We start from the raw sequence: 22,771 nt of genomic DNA, 5'->3' as shown, positions 1-22,771 counted from the left end.
GATAATAGATTCCTTTCAATATAGTATTGTCAACTGTCCAATAGTTTGAGAAAATATATACACTGTGCAATTTAATTCGTAAAATAAGCTTTCGCAAAATATTAGTGATCCTCTTTGTAAACAAAGATTGATGTAACATACCTCTAAATTTCAATTAGCGATTCTTCTACAATTCTTGCCTTCGGGTGTCGGTGTTGTATAGAGTGTGGTCGTGTAAAATCTCTTTGATTGCTAGCGCTGATTCCATGCGAAGATCCTTGTACATAGTGTGGAATAAACGTATCCTTAGCAATCTTCAATCTAATCATAAGCTGTTTTCGTTGCGATGTGTAGAATACATTACAATGATGACAAAGAATACATTTATTATTTCAGTTATACACTTGTTTATTTCGATAAATTACAGTTCTATTTCAAACTCTGAAGTTTCCGTTTGTTGTCTTGATTGATGAATTCCGAAGACATCAAGTAGTTTATTCTGATTATTGGGCGCTTGAATCCAGCGTTGATTAACACAGGTGATACGTTGTCGCCGTGTTTGTATTGCTTCAACAACTTCCACTTTGTTGCGATGAAGTTGCACAGTTTCTTATTGATGTTGAAGATTCTTGAATGGCGTACAAGAGAGTATTAGATGAAAATCGTCCGGTGGCCCACCGCAATTGATATGTTTGTTGAGTTTCAATAAGTGATGATACATCAGACCTTGCACGACAATATTGAACTTCTGTTCATTCGACATCCTTGACTGGTAGAATAAAATAAATGTGTAGATGTTCTAGGGTGGAATATACCACGTGATAAGATTTTTTATGTACTTTCCATTTCAACCGTTAGGTGTAATTTCAACAAATCCGTAATGAATCGTGCGATATAGACTGCTTGTATATGATAATTTGATTTGATTGCTTTCTTGATTAATGCAATGCCCATTGCAATGATTACAATTACGTTTGGTCTAGTGTATTTCAATTCTTCGTTAGCAAACCTCAAAAACTCCACCATCAATCCAAACGGTCATTCCGATGTTGACGTGCAAATATTTTTATAACTATTGTAGATTCGACATGCAATGTCTCGCATCTTGAACTCCATAATTTGCACCATATCTCCGAATACGACCATGTCTAGGACGTATTGAAATGCAGCGATAAATGAATCGTTTCGCGGCTCCTCCTTTTCGAAGCAACTTTTTATCAGGTCCTCCCATGACGAATGGTAACGAGTACAAAATCTGTCCATCTCTTCAATGTATATCAGTTGTCTGTTCTGTTTTGTAGTGCGCCTCGACATTTAATTAAGTCATATTGGTGCTAATTTTATTTATTAAAATTTTATTATCAGGTTCGTAATCTTCCACCTGACGTTAGAATTATGAAAGTCAATTTACAAAAAAGATGTGATGTGTAAAGGAAAAACGTTTGCTTTCAGTGATTCTATGTACAAGACAGCGCAAGAGACCCTCCTTCCCTAACTTGACTTGTAGGAGCGATTTTATGGCTTTGTATACCGAGACCATTGTTTGGATTCCCCTACTCCCCGCGGGCGTAACCTTAACCGAATGTGTACGGGAACTCTCTCACTTCGTTTCCACTAGTGGGTCCTGAATGAAAAAAGACATGTTTCTGTGATGTATATTTGCGCTGTGTGATTATGAAAAATGTTTGCCTAAATTATTTACTGCTTTTGACTTTGTTTCAGATGATCACTCGATTGATATTAATAAAAATATTCTACTAGTTGGGAATGTATTTTTAAGTTGTGTGCGTTGATTTCCGCTATAGCAAACACAATAATTTGCATTTCAGATGAGTTGTTTGCGACTTCTGCGTGTATTGCAAAGTTAACATCAAACGATGTAATTAAATTTGTTTCTCGTTTTCGAATTCGTATTGTTTCTATCACTGAATAAACTTGACTTTCACTCGATTGATATTTTGTGAGTTGAGAATAATGATTGCCTAATAGTTGTGTCTGATCTGAAATACATTAAATGCAACGTTTCTCGTTGAGTATTGTTTGCACCGATAATATTTTCTCGTTTGCTTAGAAAGTCTGTTCTTAGATTTTTTTTTTTGATAGGGTTCTTATTGTGTTCTTGAGAGTCGAATAATTCCAATGTCTATTTGGCGATCAATAAAAAATTTCGCCTCTGTACACCGGTCCTAAGAATATTTCGTTTTTGGAGGAAAGAATTTGAAAAAGAGAGAGAATTTCTCCACCCCGCAGATTGACAACAGGTTCCCCGCTTTCGGGGCTGTATAGATGGAGAGAGTGACCCCACTGGTCTGCATAGAGGGAGAGAGTGACCCCACCGTGTCTCGAGTCTGGTTGTACTCTGGAAAGTATAGCTGTGGTGCGTGTTTGAATAACTCTGTCAAGGTAATGTTTATAGTGCCTGAGTAGGATATTGTTAGCTCGCAATGTTGATTTTATGATAGTTCAAAAGATATATTATTTCAAATTGTAATGTCTGCTATTATTTTCCGGTGTGTTGTTTACATGTTGGCAAATACATCATTCAAAGTGTTTCTCTGCTATTCATCCGTGCATGTTTATCGTTTTGATTGATTCTTTTTCAATTATTTCCCTGCATGTGTCTGTTGTTTACCGTTGGTAGATGCACCGTTTAGAGTGTTTCTCTGCTATTCATCCGTGCATGTTTCTTGTTTTGTTAGATTGTTCTTCAACTATTTATCCTTTGTGTACCTCTTGTTTACGTGTTGGATTTTGGCTCTCTATTATCTGTTTCAGTAATATTTTCCTGTCTGTTGTTTACACGTTGGCAGATGCGCCGTTTAGATTGTTTCTCTGCTATTCAGCGTTAGCTCTGTGCTGTATTAAATTATTCATCATGTGCCGTTCAAAGTGTTTCTCTGCCATTCATTTGTGCATGTTGATCGTTTTGATAGATTCTTTTTTCATTTATTTGCCTGCATCTGTCTGTTGTTTATGTGATGTGTTTTGGTTCTCTATTAGCTGTTGATCGTTTTTCTCATTATTTCCATATGTCTATGCTGTTTACTTAATAAGAAATTGATTAATTGTGTAATGTTGGAATAATCTTCCCTATTGCGCTCGAAAATGTTCATAACTGTCAGGTGTACGCCTCCCGTCTTCAACAAATCAGGGCAGATATTATTAGAGCTGATTGTTGGCTAGGAGTGTGCTATGTGGTGAAGTTCATTTTTTAATATATTTTCTGTGTTGAATTCATAAAACAAAGTAAGGTTTGTAGTGTCTCTTAGAATGAAAATTGTATGGGGAAGTCACGAGGATGATTTTATGATAGTTAAAAATGATAGTCTCCTCCTCTGTTGTTTTTGATTAACCAATGTATTGTTATAGATTTTATTTCCTCTCGTGTTCGTGTCTCATGGTCTTCCAGGTTCTCTGCTGTTCACAATTAACTATACCTATTAGAAATTTGTAAATAAAACTCTGCTATGGTGCTCACATATAATAATGTTAGACTTTTTATAATAAAACTTTTAATTTTGATTGTAATCATAGTGATTAAAAATATCTTCTTTGATTAAATGTATCATAATGGAATATTATCTATTGTTCTTGAAGTTACATATTAGAACTTTGTAATTAAAACTCCGCTAGGTTACTAATGTTAGACTTTTTATAATAAAACTTTTAATTTTGATACACACACCACCTGACAAAAATTGCGAACGAAGTCGTCCCAGGGTGAAAAATCGCCAAAGATGTGGTCCGATGTTGTCAGTTTGCATGCCCCTACTTGCGCGCCGCATGAAAAAAATGCGAATGAATCCGGCCCAGGCTGAAAAATAGCCAAAGAAGTCAGTCCAGTGTGTACAATCATAAGTGTACGCATCCAGTCTTCAACAAATCAGGACAGATATTATTAGAGCTGGTTGTTGACTAGGAGCGCGCTATGTGGTGAAGTTCATTTTTTAATGTATTTTCTGTGTTGGATTCATAAAACAAATTAAGGTTTGTATGGGGAAGTCACGAGGATGATTTTATGATAGTTAAAATGATAGTCTCCTCCTCTGTTGTTTTGATTAACCAATGTAGTGTTATAGATTTTATTTCCTCTTGTGTTCGTGTCCTATGGTCTTCCATGTTCTCTGCTGTCCATATACATCTATCGGCACTTGTAATTAAAGCTCCACTATGGTGGTCATGTTAGACTTTTTATAATAAAACTTTTAATTTGATAGTAATCGTATTGATTAAAAATATATTCTTTGATTAAATGTATCATAATGGAATATTAGCTGTTGCGCATGAAGTTACATATTAGAACTATGTAATTAAAACTCCGCTATGGTTGTCATGTTAGACTTTTTATAATAAAACTTTTAATTTGATAGTAATCGTATTGATTAAAAATATCTTCTTTTATTAAAAATGTGCTACTCCTTCTGCTTAATTGAAAACTTTCGTGATTATCACTAATAAAATACCCCTTCAATGCTATTGCATCAGATTTTTGACTGAGTTTTTCTCCTTCACACGGAGTCATATCATAATTCCTGACACTAATGGCTTTAATAAATATATTTTCACTTGTACTTTTGTGTATGGCTATCCTTTGCATGTAAACTGCCTACTGCACACCTGTTGTAGCGGGGAAAAAATTGCGATTGAATTCGACACAGATTGAGAAATGATGAAAGAAGTCGGCCCAGGCTGAAAAATGTGAGCGGATAAGCGCGCACGCAACCCTCCGGCCACGCTCCGCCCACCGGTAAGAGCCTCCACCCGAGCGCCGCCTGCCGCGCGCGAGGAAAAATACGCGCAGGGCTCAGGGGCAGGAATCCTGTAGTTTGGACCCCTTGTAGCCTGGACAAGACCTATTACTACTCATGTGTAGTAATATACAGGGTGTGTACAGATAAATTGCAGTCGCTCTCAAGTACATGTGGAAATGCCACGACGCACACCCTGTACTGTGACCGGTTACCTATTTGCTTAAACTATATTTTATGTGCATCTGCGTAGACGATATGGATATACTGCGTATCGCCAGTTTGCAAGGTGTTTTTACCGCAAGCTTGGGAAAAACAAGAGGATGGACATCCCAGCTTGTGCAGTGAACAGGATCTGGCGAGCCTTCCACACAGAAACTGCCACAGGCTTGTAGTACCCAACATCCTAACTGGAGGTACCTCTTCGCACAGCTCGTCTATCGCATTTAAAATAATTCAGCATCTGTATCTAGGATGACTTATAGCTCTCAGGATGATGCATGGTTCATGAGTTCAATATGTTCTGTTGAAACACAACACTAGTCCTTTTTAATGAGTCTTGTGGAACGATAGATAAGCACTCCTTTCGTGACATTGTGTATCGTTGCTACACTGAACAATTTCTTGAGCAAGACTGAGCCCTTACAAAATAAAAAATACTGCATCTACGCGGACCCAGAAATCACGACAGTTTAAAATGCTGTGATCGAATTATGTTAGTTTTGCCTAAATACCTTTTCTAAAGCCATGCTGGAATTTTCAAAAAAATAATTGATAGACTCAACATGGTTAACAACGTGCTGGTATATGATGCGCTCCATTAGTTTACAGGGAACCCTAAAAAGTGGAGCTGGTTAGTAGATAGAAGGAGCATAGTTGACACCTCTTCTGAAGACAGAAATTAGCTTGTGACCTATGCCCTCGACTCAGACACGTACAAAGCACATTTCACACAGATTAACGCATCTTCGTTCCAGCACTTCCGACTTCAAATGTTCATCGCTGTTGAGTGGTCTGTCATTCTTGTAACACAGATCTTAATAGAAATGCAGGTGCATAAGGGATGCTCTGAAAGAAAAGTGTTTGGTTTTAGTCCTCTTAATGTTTCGAAAAGAAACTTCACAGTGACTATTCTTCTGAAATGAGCAACTCCAGAACGAAAGCAAAAAATATATCTGGCCATATCATCGTATACCACATTGTTCTGTATCCAACTGAAACATGGGACTTCAATTGAATAATGGCAGTTAATGATGATGATGAATATTCAATTTTAATGGCGCATAAGCAAATAATGCTATAGTGCGCCAAAACCATGGAAAAATTGTGACTATTAAAAATCAGACGGTTATACTAAAATAATATTATAATAAAAATAAGCAGTCGAAGAAAAGGCAGAAACAATTGTTGGCATTGTGTGGCAGGTGTCGAGTTTTCCACACTAGGTGTTCATAATAATGTACGCTAAATATGCTATAGCATCAAAAGTACAGCGATATACACACTCAATATGTGGTGGGGATATGTGAAGCCAATATAACACATACTTACTGTAGTGTTGTTTATTTTATATCCTCGGGGAAGAGGATGATGTGTTTGGGGTTTGGAAGACGACGACGTCGGGGACGGCGCGTGAAAAAGAACATTGTTTGGTTTTTACTGGAATAAACGGCGTGGAGCAACGCTATCTTGGTGCCTTTGTTTGGTCGTACCTTTGACACAACCGGGACGGAGACACTACAAAAACTGGCGACGAGGGTTCTAACCCGAAGATCTCAAGGTTTTCCTGCGTAAGATAACCCACAGCAAACGGCAACCACGTAGGACTCTCCACAAGAACAGCACCGAGCACATGGAGACGCTTCTACCTCCATTCCCGCCCTTTGAATCACACAGCGACGCAACATCGCTTGCACAGCGTTGGATAAAATGGCAAGCACGCTTCGACAATTTTCTTCTGGCAGCAAACGTTACAGACGCATCTCGCAAACGTGCCATGTTACTTCATTATGCCGGTGAAGAAGTATACGATATTTTTAATACGCTCTTCAATGCCAGGTCAGACTATGACACTGCTGTTGCTTGTCTGAAGCAACACTTTGTCCCAAAGAAGAATGTTGTGTACGAACGCCACGTATCCCGCCTTGCACGGCAAAACCCAGGAGAAACACTGGACCAGTTCCACGTCAGACTCAGAAAGCTCAGTACAACGTGTGAATTCACAGACGCGGACAAGGAGCTTCTCTCTCAGATTATAGAGGGCACCACATCACAGAGACAACGTCACACAGCACTACGAGAAACTGACGTCACACTGGATAAAGTTTTAGCGACTGTTCGCAGCGTTGAGAATGCTGAAGTCCAAGCCACCAGCATAGAGAATCCAGCACAGTCTCACTCAGTGCAGAAGATAGAAACCAAGAAAGGAACGCACAGCACTCGTCCGAAGAATAAAGCACGAGACAAAAGAAGGACTGAAAGGTGTAGAGGATGCGGAGGAAGCTGGCCCCACCCGAACGGCAAAACGACATGTCCGGCATGGGGGGCGACATGCCTCAAGTGTCACAAGAGAAACCATTTTGCGAGGGGGTGCCGAAGCACAGCAGAGGGCACAGCAACGATACAGTCTCTCACTACGTCGTCCAAACCTCAGTCCTCGCTCCGATAAGCAAGTTCGGAAGAGTCTGTGTTCCACGTACAGAGTGTCATAAACAACCTCCCAGTAATCACAGTAATCGTGAACAAAACGCCCGTGGACTTTTGCTTGGACACTGGGTCAGGAGTAAACGTCGTAGGAGAGCAGACTTGGAGCGAGCATTTCCAAGAAACGCTGGAAGAAACAAGAACACGATTGGTTCCGTATGGACTGAAGCAAGAAATCCCTGTCATGGGAACATTCACAGCGACATTCAAGACTCAAGGAAAATCTGTACGAGCAGCAATATTCGTAGTAAAAGGGCCACAAGCATCATTGCTGAGTTACCAAACAGCCTCGGAGCTCAACCTCATCAACATCGTACAGTCGGTGGGCCGGGAAACATCAGTAGATGCCAGAAGAGAGTTTCCGAAGTTGTTAGAAGGACTTGGAAAACTAAAGAATGTTCAAGCTAACTTGGCAATATCAAGCAACGTCAAGCCAGTCGCACAACGACATCGCCGAATTCCTTTCAGAATGAGGAAAGCATTGGAGGCCGAGCTGACTCGCTTAGAAGACATGGACATCATTGAGCGCGTCACAGGGCCTACCCTTTGGGTCTCACCGGTTGTTGTGGTTCCCAAACCACACACAGAAGGAGCGCTAAGAATGTGTATTGATATGCGAGAAGCTAACCGGGCTATCGCTCGAGAGAGGCACGTGATGCCCACGGTTGAAGACATTATCAATGCACTGAATGGCGCAGCATATTTCTCCAAGTTGGACCTGAATGAAGGATATCATCAGCTAGAACTAGAGGAGTCGTCACGGAGAATAACTACTTTCTCTACCCACTGCGGTCTAAGAAGGTACAAAAGGCTGTTGTTTGGAATCAATGCGGCAGCTGAGATATTCCAGGACGCCATCAGCCAAGTTCTACCCGACGAAGACGGAATCATCAACATCAGTGATGATATTCTGGTATCCGGTCGATCTATAGAAGAGCATGATCGAAGATTGCGTTTGGTCCTAAAGAACCTTGAAGAAGCAGGGCTCACACTAAACTTGAAAAAATGTGTGTTGGGCTCCCGGAGTGTGAAATTCTTCGGCCATGTCTTTTCTGCCCAGGGAGTCACCATTCACCCAGGAAAAGTGAGAGCAGTGGCAGAAATGACTTCTCCAAGAAATGCAGCCGAAGTAAAGAGCTTGCTTGGGATGGTGAACTATTGCAGTCGGTTCATTCCCCGGTTAGCAGAAATTGTGGAGCCCCTGAGGAGACTCACACACACGGATGTTGAGTTCTCATGGAATCAAGAGCAAGAAGATGCCCTCGAAAGGCTCCGAAAAGAGATGTCTCACGCTCCGACACTGGCGTACTTCGATGACAGAAAGAATACGTACGTCATCACAGACGCTGGACCAGAGGGAGTTGCTGGAATTCTAGTCCAGGAAATCAGGGACAAAAAGGATCACAGCATCTTGGCATACCACAGCAGACCGCTGACGCCAACGGAAAAGAGGTATCCGCAAATCGACAAAGAAATGCTGGCCATAGTGTCGATGGTCGAACGTTTTCGTGTCTATTTAGCGGGGGGAAGATTCACCGTCAAAACCGACCATCTACCTCTGGTGTCAATACTCAAGAATCCAAGCGCCAAGCTATCAGCAAGGCTAGAACGCCTTAGCCTCAGGCTGCAACATTACGTCTTTGACGTGGAACATATCCCAGGTAAAACGAACCCGGCGGATTATTTGTCCAGACATCCACCTTCAACGAAAGAAGGAAGTCCCACGAAAGAAGCCGTTGCCGCCGAAGAATATGTGTTGTTCTTAGTTAGGTGTGCTACGCCGAAGGCTATGACGCTGCAAGACGTTCAAAAGGCTTACAAAGATGATGAACAAATGGACTTACTGACTGCAGTCCTCCGAAGACGTGACAAGAAGTTTTGCAGACATCTATGGAAGTACGGAAAGTTAAAGCCTTTCAACCAGATAAAAGGAGAACTAACAGTAACGGAGAGCAACTTGGTCTTGCGAGGACCACGCTTGGTAATTCCCGAAAAGGCGCAGATGGAGCTTGTGCAGTTAGCCCATCGGGGACACCAGGGTATGGTGAAGACGAAGCAGCTAATTAGAGAGAAGGTATGGTTTCCTGGGATCGATAAGATGGTGGAAGCTGTGGTCAGAAACTGTGAGGCATGTCAACGGACAGTAGAGGAGAATAAGAACCTGCCGTTAGTAATGACACAGCTTCCCGACGGACCGTGGCTATCACTCGCAGCATACTTTGCTGGTCCACTACCTGGCAACAAGTACCTGCTTGTCGTCGTAGATGAATACTCACGGTTCCCCGTGGTTGCGACGTTATCATCTCTGAACGGAGGAACGGTGACCACCAAGTTGAACGACATGTTCACCGTACATGGCATCCCTGAAGTGTGAAGACAGACAATGGTCCCCCGTTTTTCGGGAAGGAATTCGCCGACTTTATGAAGCACAATGGTATTCGTCACCATAGAGTAACACCTCTGTGGCCGCAAGCGAATGGGGAGGTAGAGCGACTGAAGAAGACCATAAAGGCAGCCTGTGTAGGGGGACATAACTGGAAGGACGAGATAAATGAGTATCTGGCTGTGAACAGAGCCACCCCGCACTCTACCACAGGTGTCACTCCGGCAGAACTACTCTTCGGAAGAAAGATCAGAACCAAGCTTCCACAAATGCAGCAGAAGCTTAGCTTCGAACAGGAGAGGGACAGTCGGAAGAAAGGACAAATGAAGGCATACTCTGACCATAGACGTCATGCCGCACACCATGGTCTACACAAGGGAGACAGTGTATTGTTGAAGAGGACAGCACCCTTGTCCCATGAGACACCATACGAGCCTCAGCCATACAAGGTCATCCGAATTCAAGGGACCGCAGTTACGGCTGTACGAGACCACCGAAAGATAGTCAGGAATGCACTATACTCAATGTACTCTACTGAATGAGGGACGCTGCCTAATGAACTAGGGGAGGGGTGTAGTGTTTATTTTATATCCTCGGAAAAGAGGATGATGTGTTTGGGGTTTGGAAGACGACGACGTCGGGGACGGCGCGTGAAAAAGAACATTGTTTGGTTTTTAGTGGAATAAACGGCATGGAGCAAGGCTATCTTGGTGCCTTTGTTTGGTCGTACCTTTGACACAACCGGGACGGAGACACTACACTTACATTTCAAACTTCCTTGAAAAAGGCAGTCCAGGCCTGTCGGATTTGTCAGACTCGATACAAAGCCAGTAAGCACAGTGTGGAATGACTGTTTTATCTTTCGAAAGCAGAGGTGCAGCCCCCATGACCTTTCGTCATCTCAATGCTTCAGAGCGGCATAGCCTAAAGGGGCCATCAGAAGGGTCACATAAAGTATAACTGGGTTCATGAAGCTGAGGGCTCTGTGGGATACGTAAGAAAGCATACGTGTTACAGAACAGCAGAATGATCGGATGCACTTGCATGGTTTTGAGTGCGTAGACCTGGAACTGAAAAATAAATGTGCTAACCTTGTTGAAACTGCTTTTCCGCCAGAACCACACGAGAGCACACTTGGTTTCTGGGTTCAAAGAATTCAACTTCAGCATTTGCAGTACATCATCAGGTCCCGATGCTCCTTTGATATGCAGCAGATAGAATTTCGCTGAGGCGAGTGACTGCCGTTGCGGTTCGTTGCTTCGCAGCAGATCAAGAACAGTACGCCGCAATGATAGGTGAAACGTTCAGAATGTGGCGAACAACTCCAACACCAACCCAATGACCCGAAAAAGGCAGGATGAGCCAGGAATCACACAAGTTCGCAAGCTCGTCATATGACAGCCATTACAGCTGACCGGATACGGAACCGTATGGAACGCAAGACAACAGAACGCAGATTGAAAATGCAATCGTAGAACCAACTGCATGTGTTAAATGCAGGGTATATTTTTCTTTTTGAGACTCTGTAACAAAAACATATTAACATATAAATGCCATTTCATTAAGGGAATTGACAGTGTATTGTGTGACCACGTGACGCGTTTGAGCCAATTGTGGGTGTTGCCAGTGGCCCTCATGTTGACGTCATTTTGATGATGGGCAAGGGTGGATATTCTATATAAACGTATGTTTTCTCGGTTTGACGCTAGGCGCGCTGCACTCCGATGAAGTCGAATGTTTAAAATTCGAGTTTAGAGAAACTGTGGGGTTTTAATGCGTGAATTTTCGCATGAAGAGTCCTTGTTGGGTGATTTATCGGCTGCAAGTACGAAAGAGCTCACACAACTTCTGGCCAGAGTCTCTTTAAGGCTTCTGTAGCTGTCAGAAACCGTAACAACGCATTCCTGCGACTTCCTATTGAAGCATGCACCCTCTGGGTCTGGAAGCATTTATATGCGACGCAACCAGCATAAATACAAATCTTGATGTGAAAGTTCGGCTTGGTGACCGACGAAGTGTCTGAAATAAAGTTGTGGACAGATGTTGAGTGCACCGCACTCACTAGCAAGTTTTTAATCTGTTATGGGACCTGACTGACTCATGTAATGAGACGGCGCATATAGCGAAGGACGGTTTGACGAAATAATGCTAACCAGTTTTCACAGTTCTGAATTGGTGTTATACCTTTTGTGGAAGTGATTTCCCCGCAGCTCGCAACGTTGTTGGCGTAAGCAACCATTTCGTGCCTCGAGTAAAGCCTGGTTTGTTTTGTATCAATCGAAAGAAAAACTCACATAGAGGCGAACGCAGTCAGTAAAGAGGTAATTTGACTATAGCGCGAAGTACAAGATGCGCTTTTTTGCACATTGAGATCAACTGCGCCGGCATCGTGCCTCTGAGAGAGACAGACAATTCGCCCCATAGCCATAACTGCCGAGGCAGAAAGGGAGACGCGTCTTGAAGATTCCAGTATGTACGAGGGGCGTTCAAGTCAAACCGGGACTTTTCATTTTTCGCAAAAGTAAAATGAACTTACAGGCGAGAAATTAGTTTTATTTTTCAACGTAATCTCCAGCTGCACTAAAGCACTTGTCCCAGCGTTTCACGAGGGCTTGGATGCCAGCAGCGTAGAAATCCTTACCGGCGCGTAGCAGTCATGATCGGACTGCATTCTTGACCTTGTCGTCGTAGCTGAAGTGGCGGCCCCCAAAAAACGCCTTCAGTGGCCCGAGAAGATGGAAATTGCTGGGGGCGAGGTCTGGACTGTAAGGAGAATGTGGCAGCAACTCCCAGCCAAGTTCCTGTAAGGTGCGTGTCGTGAGATGTGCGGTATGCGGGCGTGCACTGTCCTGTAGGAAGAGGACTCCTTTGGTGATGAGGCCCGGCCGCTTTTGCTTCAGCGCCTTATGCACATCCCTGAGAACCTGGCAGTAATATGCACTATTGATAGTGGTACCACTGGGCAGAAGATCAACATGAACAACGCCAGCCTAGTCCCAGAAAACCGTGGCCATGACCTTACCCGCAGGTGGGGTGCCTCGGAACTTCTTGGGAGCTGGCGAGCCTGGATGCTTCCACTGTTTTGATGCGCGTTTAGACTCAGAAGTGAACTGGTGCACGCACGTTTCATCGCACGTGTTCATCCGATCAAGGAACGGCTGTCCTTCAGTGTCGAAACGGTAGCTTAGCTCTTGGGAGATTTCCAGTCTTCTCTGCCGGTCAAACACGGAGAGCTGATGAAAGATGAAAGTCACTGAAAAGGTTAGCCAGCTGTAGGGATCGAACCAACATCTTCTGGATTGCCGAGAGCTGCCTCGGGACCCAACGGGCACTAACTTTCCGAAACAGGAGGTGCTCGTGAATGATAGTGTTCAGCGTTCCCACAGAAAGGTCCGTCTTTCGAGCCAGTTCGAGACATATGTTATCCGTCGGTCCTTGAGGATCAGGTGCTCCACAAGTTGGATGTTCTCGGGAATTCTTACACTGGGCTCTGAGCCGCCCCGGCAGCGAAATTCCGGTCGGAAACCGATGGAGAGTTGCCATCGCCCCATCGCGGCCAGCATGGCTGCCAGTACTTCTTTACACACTGCAATAGGAACTGAAGTATTGAGAAGGGAAGGTGCAAGGAGCAAAGAAAGCGAGAGATGAATAGTGAAAAGTCACCTCCTAGTACAGTGGAAGCTTTGTGGTCAGCCCTCGTTCCGTGCGGCGTTCCGTGTTGTTTGGCGTGTGTGTGTGTGTGTGACATAAGCTTTGCACAAGTACGTTGGAAGAATTCAGTATTGCTTGGCTGCATCTAAGTGTACATAAACTCAACGGCTGCACAAGACGCACGCATTAGAAGCCTCAAATTCGTTTTGTTTTCATAATTGCGCTTCTCGCTTGTGGCTACCGTTATTACCGCAGGTGGTGCAACCACATTTCAGCTGTGTTCCATACATTTGCTGAGATAATTTAAGTGTTCTGTTATTCTTGCGTCTGAAAGGATCTTGTCGCTTAATGAGCATTTGCAAGAGCTTGGATCCATAAAGATACGACAGTGTCAGGCAGTGGTCTTTTTTACTTTGAAGAAGACAAAAGCAGTGTCAAATAAGATCACATGTACAAATGCATGACACAAATGACTATTCAAACATATCCTTCTGCAATCATCCTACCAGTGCATGCTCTTACGTTGCGTCTTAAAGTCGTAAACATATTTCCCAAATGATCCACTTACTGTTCTTCAAGCTCTGTAACACAGTACTCTCCCTCAATACATATACAGGGTGTCCCAGAAAACGTGTCATTGAATTATAATAGAAAAACTACACCACCTAGAGTCATCCGGTCAATGGCATTTGTTCTTACTGGGTTTTTGCCACCTCCTCGTGTGAATGTCGTGTAACGTAAATTTAATTATGTAATTTTTTGCGAGCTTAAGTCGTAAATTTGCCTAGTAAGGGTCACTTTTTTACCCCACCAATGTGAAGAGCGTGTCTAATTTAGTCAAATTAATGATAATTGACAGGGATATCCAGAAGCTATCCCATCGGAAAAAATAGCCGAACATCATGCTCTACGGATGTCGCACAGAATAGCGCACGATGAATTTTTCAGTGCAGTCTTTGTCAGTCCGACGAAAGGAGGTTGGAAACCCAGCCCTCCCCGACATCGCAGAAAGAGATAAAACAGGCACGGCTTATCACGTCCGACTTTGGCTGGGATAATGCTTTCCCTCTCCCAATTTTAGGAAATGTTACTTTTTCTACTATCACTCTGTGGGCTGGCTTCGGAACCTCCTTTCGTCGCACTGCGAGCGATTGCGCTCAAAAAGTCATCGCGCGCTATCGCCCGGTGCTCCGAAAAGCATGATATTCGGCTATTTTTTCCGATGGGATAGCACGTGAGTATCACTGTGAATTATCACGAATCTGAGTGAATTCGGCACGCTCTTATATTGGTGGGGTAAAAAAGTGACCTTTACTTGGCAAATTTCCGAGTTCAGTTCGCAAATATTTACATAATTAAACATGGAGTACATGATATTCACATTAGGAGGTGGCAAAAACCTAATAAGAACAAATGCTGTTGACCGCATGATTCTAGGTGGCGTAGTTTTTTAATTATAATTCAATGACACGTTTTCTGGGACACCCTGTATATACAATGACAAATGGTTGTTGCTGTGGCACGCGCCTATACTGTCGTCCAGGGGATGGTTTAGGGGATGACCCCCCACAAATCATGCCCTTGGTAGTGCATTTGGGAGAGGGAAACGAAGCGGGATCCTCCTCCCCCATGTAAAGTCCCCATAGAAACTGTCCTCCCGAAATATTTTCTGGCTACCATCACGTCAGCAAACTACAATCTACTCGAAAAGGAAGTTAGTCATGGGCGTACTGAGAGGGGTGCCATGGTCCACATCCAAGATCGCATGTAAAAATGGTGCACTCTTTAGTCATAGGTTGTAATGTTTATTCTCAGATGCCATGATAGTAACCTCTGAAAGCCCAATGTCAGTCTCCAGAAAAAGAGGTGTTCGGGGGGTTGCACTCTTGCTCCACTTGGAAAAAACCCTGGTAATGTCAATGCCCATGGTTAATGCCTAACACCAAAGCGGTCACACCCTGCGGACTAATTTGTTGACCACCGGATGTGCTAGAAATTATATTTCTACTTCCTTGACACATGTGCCTGTAGAAATTGGCAAGACTCAGTGTGCCGTGTGTGCCTTTGATTAGCAAGTGTCAGTCTACAGTAACAGATTCTGCTGGCACTAAATACAGGCATTTTAATTTAGTTCTGGTGCTTGGAAGTCCTGAGCACATTATTTTATATTATTATTTTTAAATAATTGGTGATTATATGGCAAAATAACTTGTTACTCAGTTAACCCCTTTTGAATGTTTTGGAGTATTATTATGAAAGCAACATTACACACTTCCTCCCGCGCACGTTTTTCTTATATAAGCCTGAGACCTTGTTCATTTTACCGAACATGAATAATTGAACCTCTCTACGCAATAAGGGGATAAGTCGAAAGATTGCCAGGTGGCAATGCACAGCGAAGTTTTGACAGGGCACAAATAGCAAGGAATTTTTAATGTGGTATGCTGTTTTCACATAAGTCAGTACTCTTTGGCATCTGTAATTGTAAGGTTCAAGTTAATTTCAATTTTTTCTCCATTACAGAATGAATGTTCACACACAATGTTCAGTTTGCACAAGACATGCTTGACACAACATCCACTCCATCTTATTTTTTAGAACACTCCCTCTGCTGAAAGTACAATAAATATGTATTTTTTTTTTCAAACAATACACTAGCCCCCAGAGTGTTTTAGTGTAGCACATTGTCTGTCCTTTATCTCAGCTGGCACTTGTAACAATGTCATCGTGCTGCACGTAGGCTCAGTGCGTTATCAGGAGGTAAACACGCTGATGGACCGCATATGGAGTCTCAATAGCATCAGTATCCCCTGCAACAAGGACAAGACAGATGGTCAAGTTCAACACCCTGTCAGTGAAGCTTCCGAAAGTTCAATCCGGTTCGACAATAGATACGTAGTTGCATTGCCGTGCGAAGCCCCAATCATCAATGACCACCAACAAATATACTGCGGAGCGTCGTCTATCATAGGTGACAAGAAGGACGCAAACTCCATAAGCACTGCACCGATATGATAGCGCCATTCAAGAACATTTAAGCCCAGGTGTGGTGGAAAAGGTGAAGCTGAAAAGGTGACAGCTGAAATTAACGAAAATGCACCTGAAGGACATGTGTATTATATGCCATATCATGCTGTAATCAAGGAAGAAAGGGTGACAACGAAAATAAGAATAGTCTTCGACGCTGCTTCAACTAAAGATTCCGCCACATCTCTCAATGACAACTTGGAGCCCAGTCCTAACCTTAATCCGGACATTTTAACTCTAGGCAGTTACAAAGGTTCCCAGTACGTGTTGGAATCGAGAAACCGATGTCCTGCTTCTCCATTTAAAGGACCACGAAACAACAGGTCTTGCATATTGTTGTACAAATTTATAATCCCCAGGGATTCGTATTGTCCTTCACAATAACAGGAAGACTTCTGCTACTGCTACTTCAGTCGATATGGAAAAGAGAACTCGAATGGGACGCCCTGTTAGCCGCGAATCTTGAAGACAAGATCTTAAAGATGCTTGTCGAGCGTGGTACTGAGAGTTGACGCTGCTGCAGGCAGTAATTGTTCAATTGTACTATGGTGCAGGCAAGCCTTGCATAATAATGCGAAGTTACATTTCTTTTCGGACGCCATCCCCATGGCTTTTGGAATAGCTGTCTATTTATACGTTGCAACGGAGCGACATAAGCAAATTATGACAGCACATGCTAGAATCGCCCCCACGAAAGAAATGACACTAGCCCGTTTGGAGCTCGGGGGAGGGCTCTTCTATGCTCCCGTCCATGGAAGTACCTGCAAACGAACTTGAAGACAAAGGATTACTTCTCGACTGATTCAATGATTATGTTGTACTGGATCAGAGGGGACCACCTTCATTTGAAACAGAGGTGCCTAAATACGTCTGAACGTAGGCAAAGAACATTTGCAATCTTTGTCCACAGATGCAAACCCCGCGGATCTCTTAAACTAGGGGCATATCCCCCAAGCAGCTCCTGTTGGTCCTGAAATACCCAGTCACTTGGAATAGATGAAACGAATCCCATGGCCTTGCACGCGGTCGCTACAACGTCGGCGACCAGCGGCATGGCCGAGTGGGCTAAGGCGTCCGCTCTTTGGTGATAACCAAGGTCGTGCTGATGACTGGGAGGTGGTGGGTTCGAATCCTACCGCCGGCTGTGCTGTCTGAGGTTTTCCCTGGGTTTTCCGAAGACTTTCGAGACGAATGTCGGCACAGTTCCCCCTAAAGTCGGCCCAGGACGCATACTAATCCCCCTGTCCCCCACTCCTTCCTGCTGTCCTCTCCATCTGTCCACATCTGTACGCCGCTCATAGCCACAGTTGCTTCGCGGCGCTAACACGCAATAAAAAAAAATACAACGTCGGCAGCAGTGTTGGACATGGAGAGATACAGTAGCTGAAGCACGGTACATCGAGTCACAGCATGAATTCTGTGTTTCATCAATAACACCAGGCTGCCATCAAAGATAACAGGGCCACTGACTGCTCAAGAATTTAAATACGCCAAAGACTACTGGATTAGGCAAGGGCAGCACACGTGTTTTGGACTTTAGATAAATTGCTTGAAACACTGCGAGCCGATGCCTAGGTCCTCCAAAGTTCGGGAGCTGAGTCCTTCCCTGGATGATAATAGCATCTTGAGGATCGACAGACGAATGCGTGCAAGCGAGCGATCTTACGCCACATGCCACCTCTTATTAATTCAAGCTAACTCTTACTATGCCAAACGGCTGATCTTGGCTGTACATTGTCAAGTGCTGCATAATGGTGTGAACGGCACTCTTGTGCATGTGTGAGTTCAAGGTTGTATTCTGAGAACGTCCAACAAGACTCTGCTCAGAGGACCGATTCAGCGTCTCTACCAAATCTAGTCCTGAACAGCGCAGATACCGTCAAATCACACACGACAATAGGGAAGGTGCGCTTTTCCAGGTGGCGACAGCGCCAAAGTGGAATAATTTTAACTATCCGTTCACTCCCTGCATTGCCTTTTCGTCACTATAAACTTCACTGTCATTCAGAAAAAAAAAAAAAAAAAACAGATAAGGGAAGCAAACGAAATGTGGACGATTCTTGCGAACAAAGCATAGCCACTCCACGTTCATGAGCATTCGTTTGCGGAACCTACACGACTGCTTAGCACCTTCCTCCTCTGCTCCGAAAATATACTGCAGAGTCCTCATAGCTTTCTTTCACTTCCACTTGGTGAATAAACATCCTGTCATCATCCCTGATCACTGCAGTCTTCCACACTTACCATTAATGGTGGGGCTCAGGTGACGTTGGGCCACAGGTCTTTCGTTTTTCCTAAATCTGGAATAACAAATCGAACGTAAACATTAGTGATGCAATTCACCCACCACCCTCTTCAAAATGGAGTTGTTGTTTGCCTCTGTGTGAAACATTCATTCGCTCCGACACTCACTCATGTGGTGTGTGCCACTAAGTCATCCATACCACATGTGCTCACGCACTCGCTACAAGCTGATCGTTCTACTGTGGCCCCCCCCCAAAAAAAAAAGTGAAAAAAGAAAGAAAGGCACAATCACTGGTTTATGTGCGTTAAACCTAGACAGTGACCACTGGCTTGCACTTGCCACGACATGCACTGGCTTGTGAGGCATTACACCTCCGCAGCGGCCACTCATCCATACAAAAGAAATAAGAAAATAAAGCAATGAAATTTACATGCGCTAGCTTGTGGGCTTTACACCACGACAGAGGCCACTCATTCCCACGGCTACCAGGGTGTAGCAAAAACGATGCCTCGCATGTGCCCAAGGTGCCTTTCAGCCACCTTTCTCATTTGCTGGCTTACATGCTTTAAGGGCAACCTCCATGGAGCGAATTTTTGCAACGAAGTTCGCGCGGCAGACTGCCACGTGCGTTCCGCCGCCAGTTGTTCGCCGGCACCAGCTCCATGGAGCGAAAAACCAGCGGACGGCGTCGGGAAGTCATGCTGTGATGTCACTGTTGCCAGGGTATAAGGTGAAAGCTTAGTGAAATCAATTGCTCATAAAAGTGCATTTAATGTCACAAATTTTGCAACTAAATCCAGCATCTGTATGAAAAGATGCGCCCAGTAACGTACCGAAAAGCATATTCACAACTGCGAAAAGAAAACATGTTTCTTGGCTCACGTTCTAACGATGCAGTTGGCGAAACAGCGAGCAGACGACAGCATCCAGTTGCAAGAAGAGGACGACGACGATGATTCACGAGAGCAGACGACCACGTGCAGGCGATCTGGCGTAGATTCGTAGCGGAAGAGCACTTTGATTGGTTCATCTGCAGTTGACGCTTCCGGAAGCGCGGACGCTGGGCGAAAATATCTGGCATGGGCAGATCGGCGGCGGACGCTCACATTTTTGACGCCTCGCGCAGGGCGTCCGACGCTGAGCGAAGTTCGCAGCTTTTTCGCTGTACATTCGCTCTATGGAGGTTGCCCTTTACGCAGCGGCAGCGACCACTCTTTCATACTTGCACGCGCCCTCCATTCTTACCTGGGTGACAATGGCATACCGTTCGCTTGTTGCCTTTGAGGTCTACCTTTTCGTTTTTCATTTTTTCGTAGTCGTTGCTTGTTTCTCTGCATACTTGCAGCAGTAAAACCATTGATGATTCAATGAATGGTAATTCATAAGGTGTTTTACTGCACAATTTCAGCAGTAAAAACGATGAGGGATCATGGTAGAATGGGGGATGATTATGGAGACTGTTGATGATACCTTAAAAGGAAAAGAAAAGATGTATTGAAAGAGGTAAAGAGACGAGCGTTAAAAAAAAAAGAAACAAAAGAACAACTAGGTGGTTGAGGGGTAAAAAAAATATTTGTAAAAAAAATTAAAAAGATGTATTAAAAATGGTGGCACGAGTCCCAGGACACTTGACCGCTAGCACGGGGAAGGCCACTCTGAAGGCTAGTGCGGGGTGGGTTTCGGGACCACGACGTAGAGCAGCAATGCGGTCCACAGCGGCATACCGCAACTCATGCAGTAGCATGTGCTCAGAAAGGCACCACTGCTGGGACCCCCGAGGAGCACAGTCATGAAACGTGGGCCATGGGATGTTGTGAAGATGACCGTGGAAAGCAGCACAAGAGGGTGCCACGATAGCAAGCAGGCATCAGGGGATGGTGAATCCTCAGTGGAACCGGGCCGGTACCTTCAGAGGCAGCTTCAAGGTGTTGGCTGATGCAAAATTCTTGGGATAAGAGATCAAATCGTATGCTAAACATGTAGGTTCACCAAATGCAGAGGTGGTGTCCTCTACATGAGCCCTGATAGGTGATGATGGAATGTCTAGGAGGACAGATATGCGTGGCCTCTTGACTGGAGCGCACCGGTAGAACTGCTGAACTGATGGTCTGGCTCGTAGAATGCGACTTGTCGTCGTGCACAGGTCGCTGCAGGCTGATATGTGAATTCTAGTGGCCTTGTCCATGAGATTTAGCATGGGGCACATTGCTCTGTACGCTGACTTGAAGTTTGTGCACACGTTTTTTAGCTTGTTTAGTGGCAGACTTCTTTGGTGGACGTCCAGCCGGAACCCTCTTCGCCCCCCTTGTGAGCCCCTTGCGTCAGCTTGCAATGCCTGTCGGCTGTACTTTTATGTAGCCACTTCGCCTGGTAGCACTACCAAGGGCGGCACTGATGGACATCATAGCGCCCACAAAGTGAGTTTCAGTCCTGGCTTTTTTTTTATGCACAGAACGGCCTTCCTCAAGCACCTGGAGTAGGTTTCATTCTGCCCTACAAGCGCATCTCCCCGCTCCAGCTCTTTTATGAAGTCATGAATGGTTGAGCCCTCAACCTGGAAAAGAAATTAAATTATTCAAAATTAATTTTGTTTCTTCTGGTCCTTTCTTAGACTGGTGAAGACCATTCAACATGTATCTGCTGCATGGTGGTGTTGAGGTTCTGGTTCTGCCACGACATAGGTGGATACGTTATAAAATTGTTGGTGTTGTCGAACAAGCAGGTATCACAGAACACACAGGGTAATCAAATTGTCAAGAGTAGGAGGCATGGGAGAAAGCTCAAAATGTTCTGAACTTTCCACCACAGATGGTTAGATGTTGATGAATGTCCTCTGTTTTGTTCAGAGGCTTTACAAAATGACCCAAAAAAGGAACGTCTACTCTGTGATTGATAATTCGAACACCAAAAATACAGACTTCCATTGGAAGAAAAGTCTTACCATCATCTCGGCTCGTAAAAGCAATATATTTTTCATCCAATAATTCAGACTGCTCCTCGAGGACCATTTGACTTATTTTGTGGCAATTGAAGCTTCCAGAAGCACTGTCACATTTAATGTCAGTGTTGCTTTCATAATCAACTTTGACGTGGAAAACTGTGCCCGCAGAAAGTCAGAGGGAGAACTGCTCGAAATGCCAGATATGCAGGGCTGTGTTCAGAAAGAGCGTACAAAGAAACCAGCAGTGAGGTCGCAGCAGGATCGAGTAATGATGTTGTCGTGCAACCATCATCAGTAGTACTTGCAGCCATGACACGAGATCATGTATCCTTTGTCACATGGCCGGCTAACTTAGTAGACACACACAAACAGCTGTTAAAGGAGCAATGAGATAACATTTAACATCGCTCGAAGTACTGCCTCGTCTGTCAAGCTGTCCACCAGGAGTCACCAAGCAAAATATTTTTGCTCTGCAGTGCATTATAGCCATGCAATTGAATTTACAAAAAACAGCCGGAGAAAGCAGCTGTAGATGGCCGACATGATGTGCTAGTTACGTGGCGAAGGCTCTGTGATTTGCTTCTTTGTCGTCACACGCCGCTAATACCTGCTTGAGAAGTGCATCACTGGTCATGTGAGAGGAGTAGCGTAGGTCACAACGTCCTCTCATTCTGTGATGCACTCTTTTCACAAGGAGAATAATTTTTTAAAGGTGTGTGTAACGGAGCCCTCGCGCTCGCTGTGTAGGTCACCTACACTCATCGTTCCTTTGCCGAACTCAATCTATTGGTTGGAGAACACTCTGCACAAAAAAGAAAAAAAAAAGAAAATGGGGGTCACCTCAGTGCTCTTTCAAAGCATGCTTGAGCATTATTCACGAAGGCTTTGCAAATACCAAGTGATTTTGCATGAAAATTTAGACAGATTCGCTGGATTTCGAAAGTCTGAAATATCAGTCGAGGACTGCACTGGTTTGGATGCAAGAGACAATTATAAGTAGGGCTTGAGGTTTTCGGGAAATATTTTTGAGAGAATTCGGGGGGTAAAAATCGGGTGAAAAAGGGCATGCCCAAATTCGGGTGGAATCAGGTGCA

At 44.1% G+C, this 22,771-nt stretch overlaps 2 protein-coding genes across 2 annotated transcripts; both read left to right on the top strand.

The window, feature by feature from the left end:
* Nucleotides 1-6,579: 6,579 nt before the first annotated feature.
* LOC135395793 (uncharacterized) lies at nucleotides 6,580-7,395 on the top strand. Its single transcript, XM_064626886.1, has one exon. The coding sequence runs from the start codon at nucleotides 6,580-6,582 to the stop codon at nucleotides 7,393-7,395; it is 816 nt and encodes a 271-aa protein (XP_064482956.1).
* Nucleotides 7,396-7,614: 219 nt separating this feature from the next.
* On the top strand, nucleotides 7,615-9,804 carry LOC135395792 (uncharacterized protein K02A2.6-like). The gene has a single exon (XM_064626885.1). It carries the CDS (start codon nucleotides 7,615-7,617, stop codon nucleotides 9,802-9,804), a length of 2,190 nt encoding a protein of 729 aa, XP_064482955.1.
* The last annotated feature ends 12,967 nt before the right edge of the window (nucleotides 9,805-22,771 follow it).

Source organism: Ornithodoros turicata, chromosome 5, assembly GCF_037126465.1.
Source record: "Ornithodoros turicata isolate Travis chromosome 5, ASM3712646v1, whole genome shotgun sequence".
NCBI lineage: Eukaryota > Metazoa > Arthropoda > Arachnida > Ixodida > Argasidae > Ornithodoros > Ornithodoros turicata.
This window is presented reverse-complemented; position numbering and strand designations above follow the sequence as displayed.

Coding starts and splice junctions, on each gene's coding strand:
- LOC135395793 (XM_064626886.1), top strand. CDS start 6,580: ATGGAGACGCTTCTACCTCCATTCCCGCCCTTTGAATCACACAGCGAC.
- LOC135395792 (XM_064626885.1), top strand. CDS start 7,615: ATGGGAACATTCACAGCGACATTCAAGACTCAAGGAAAATCTGTACGA.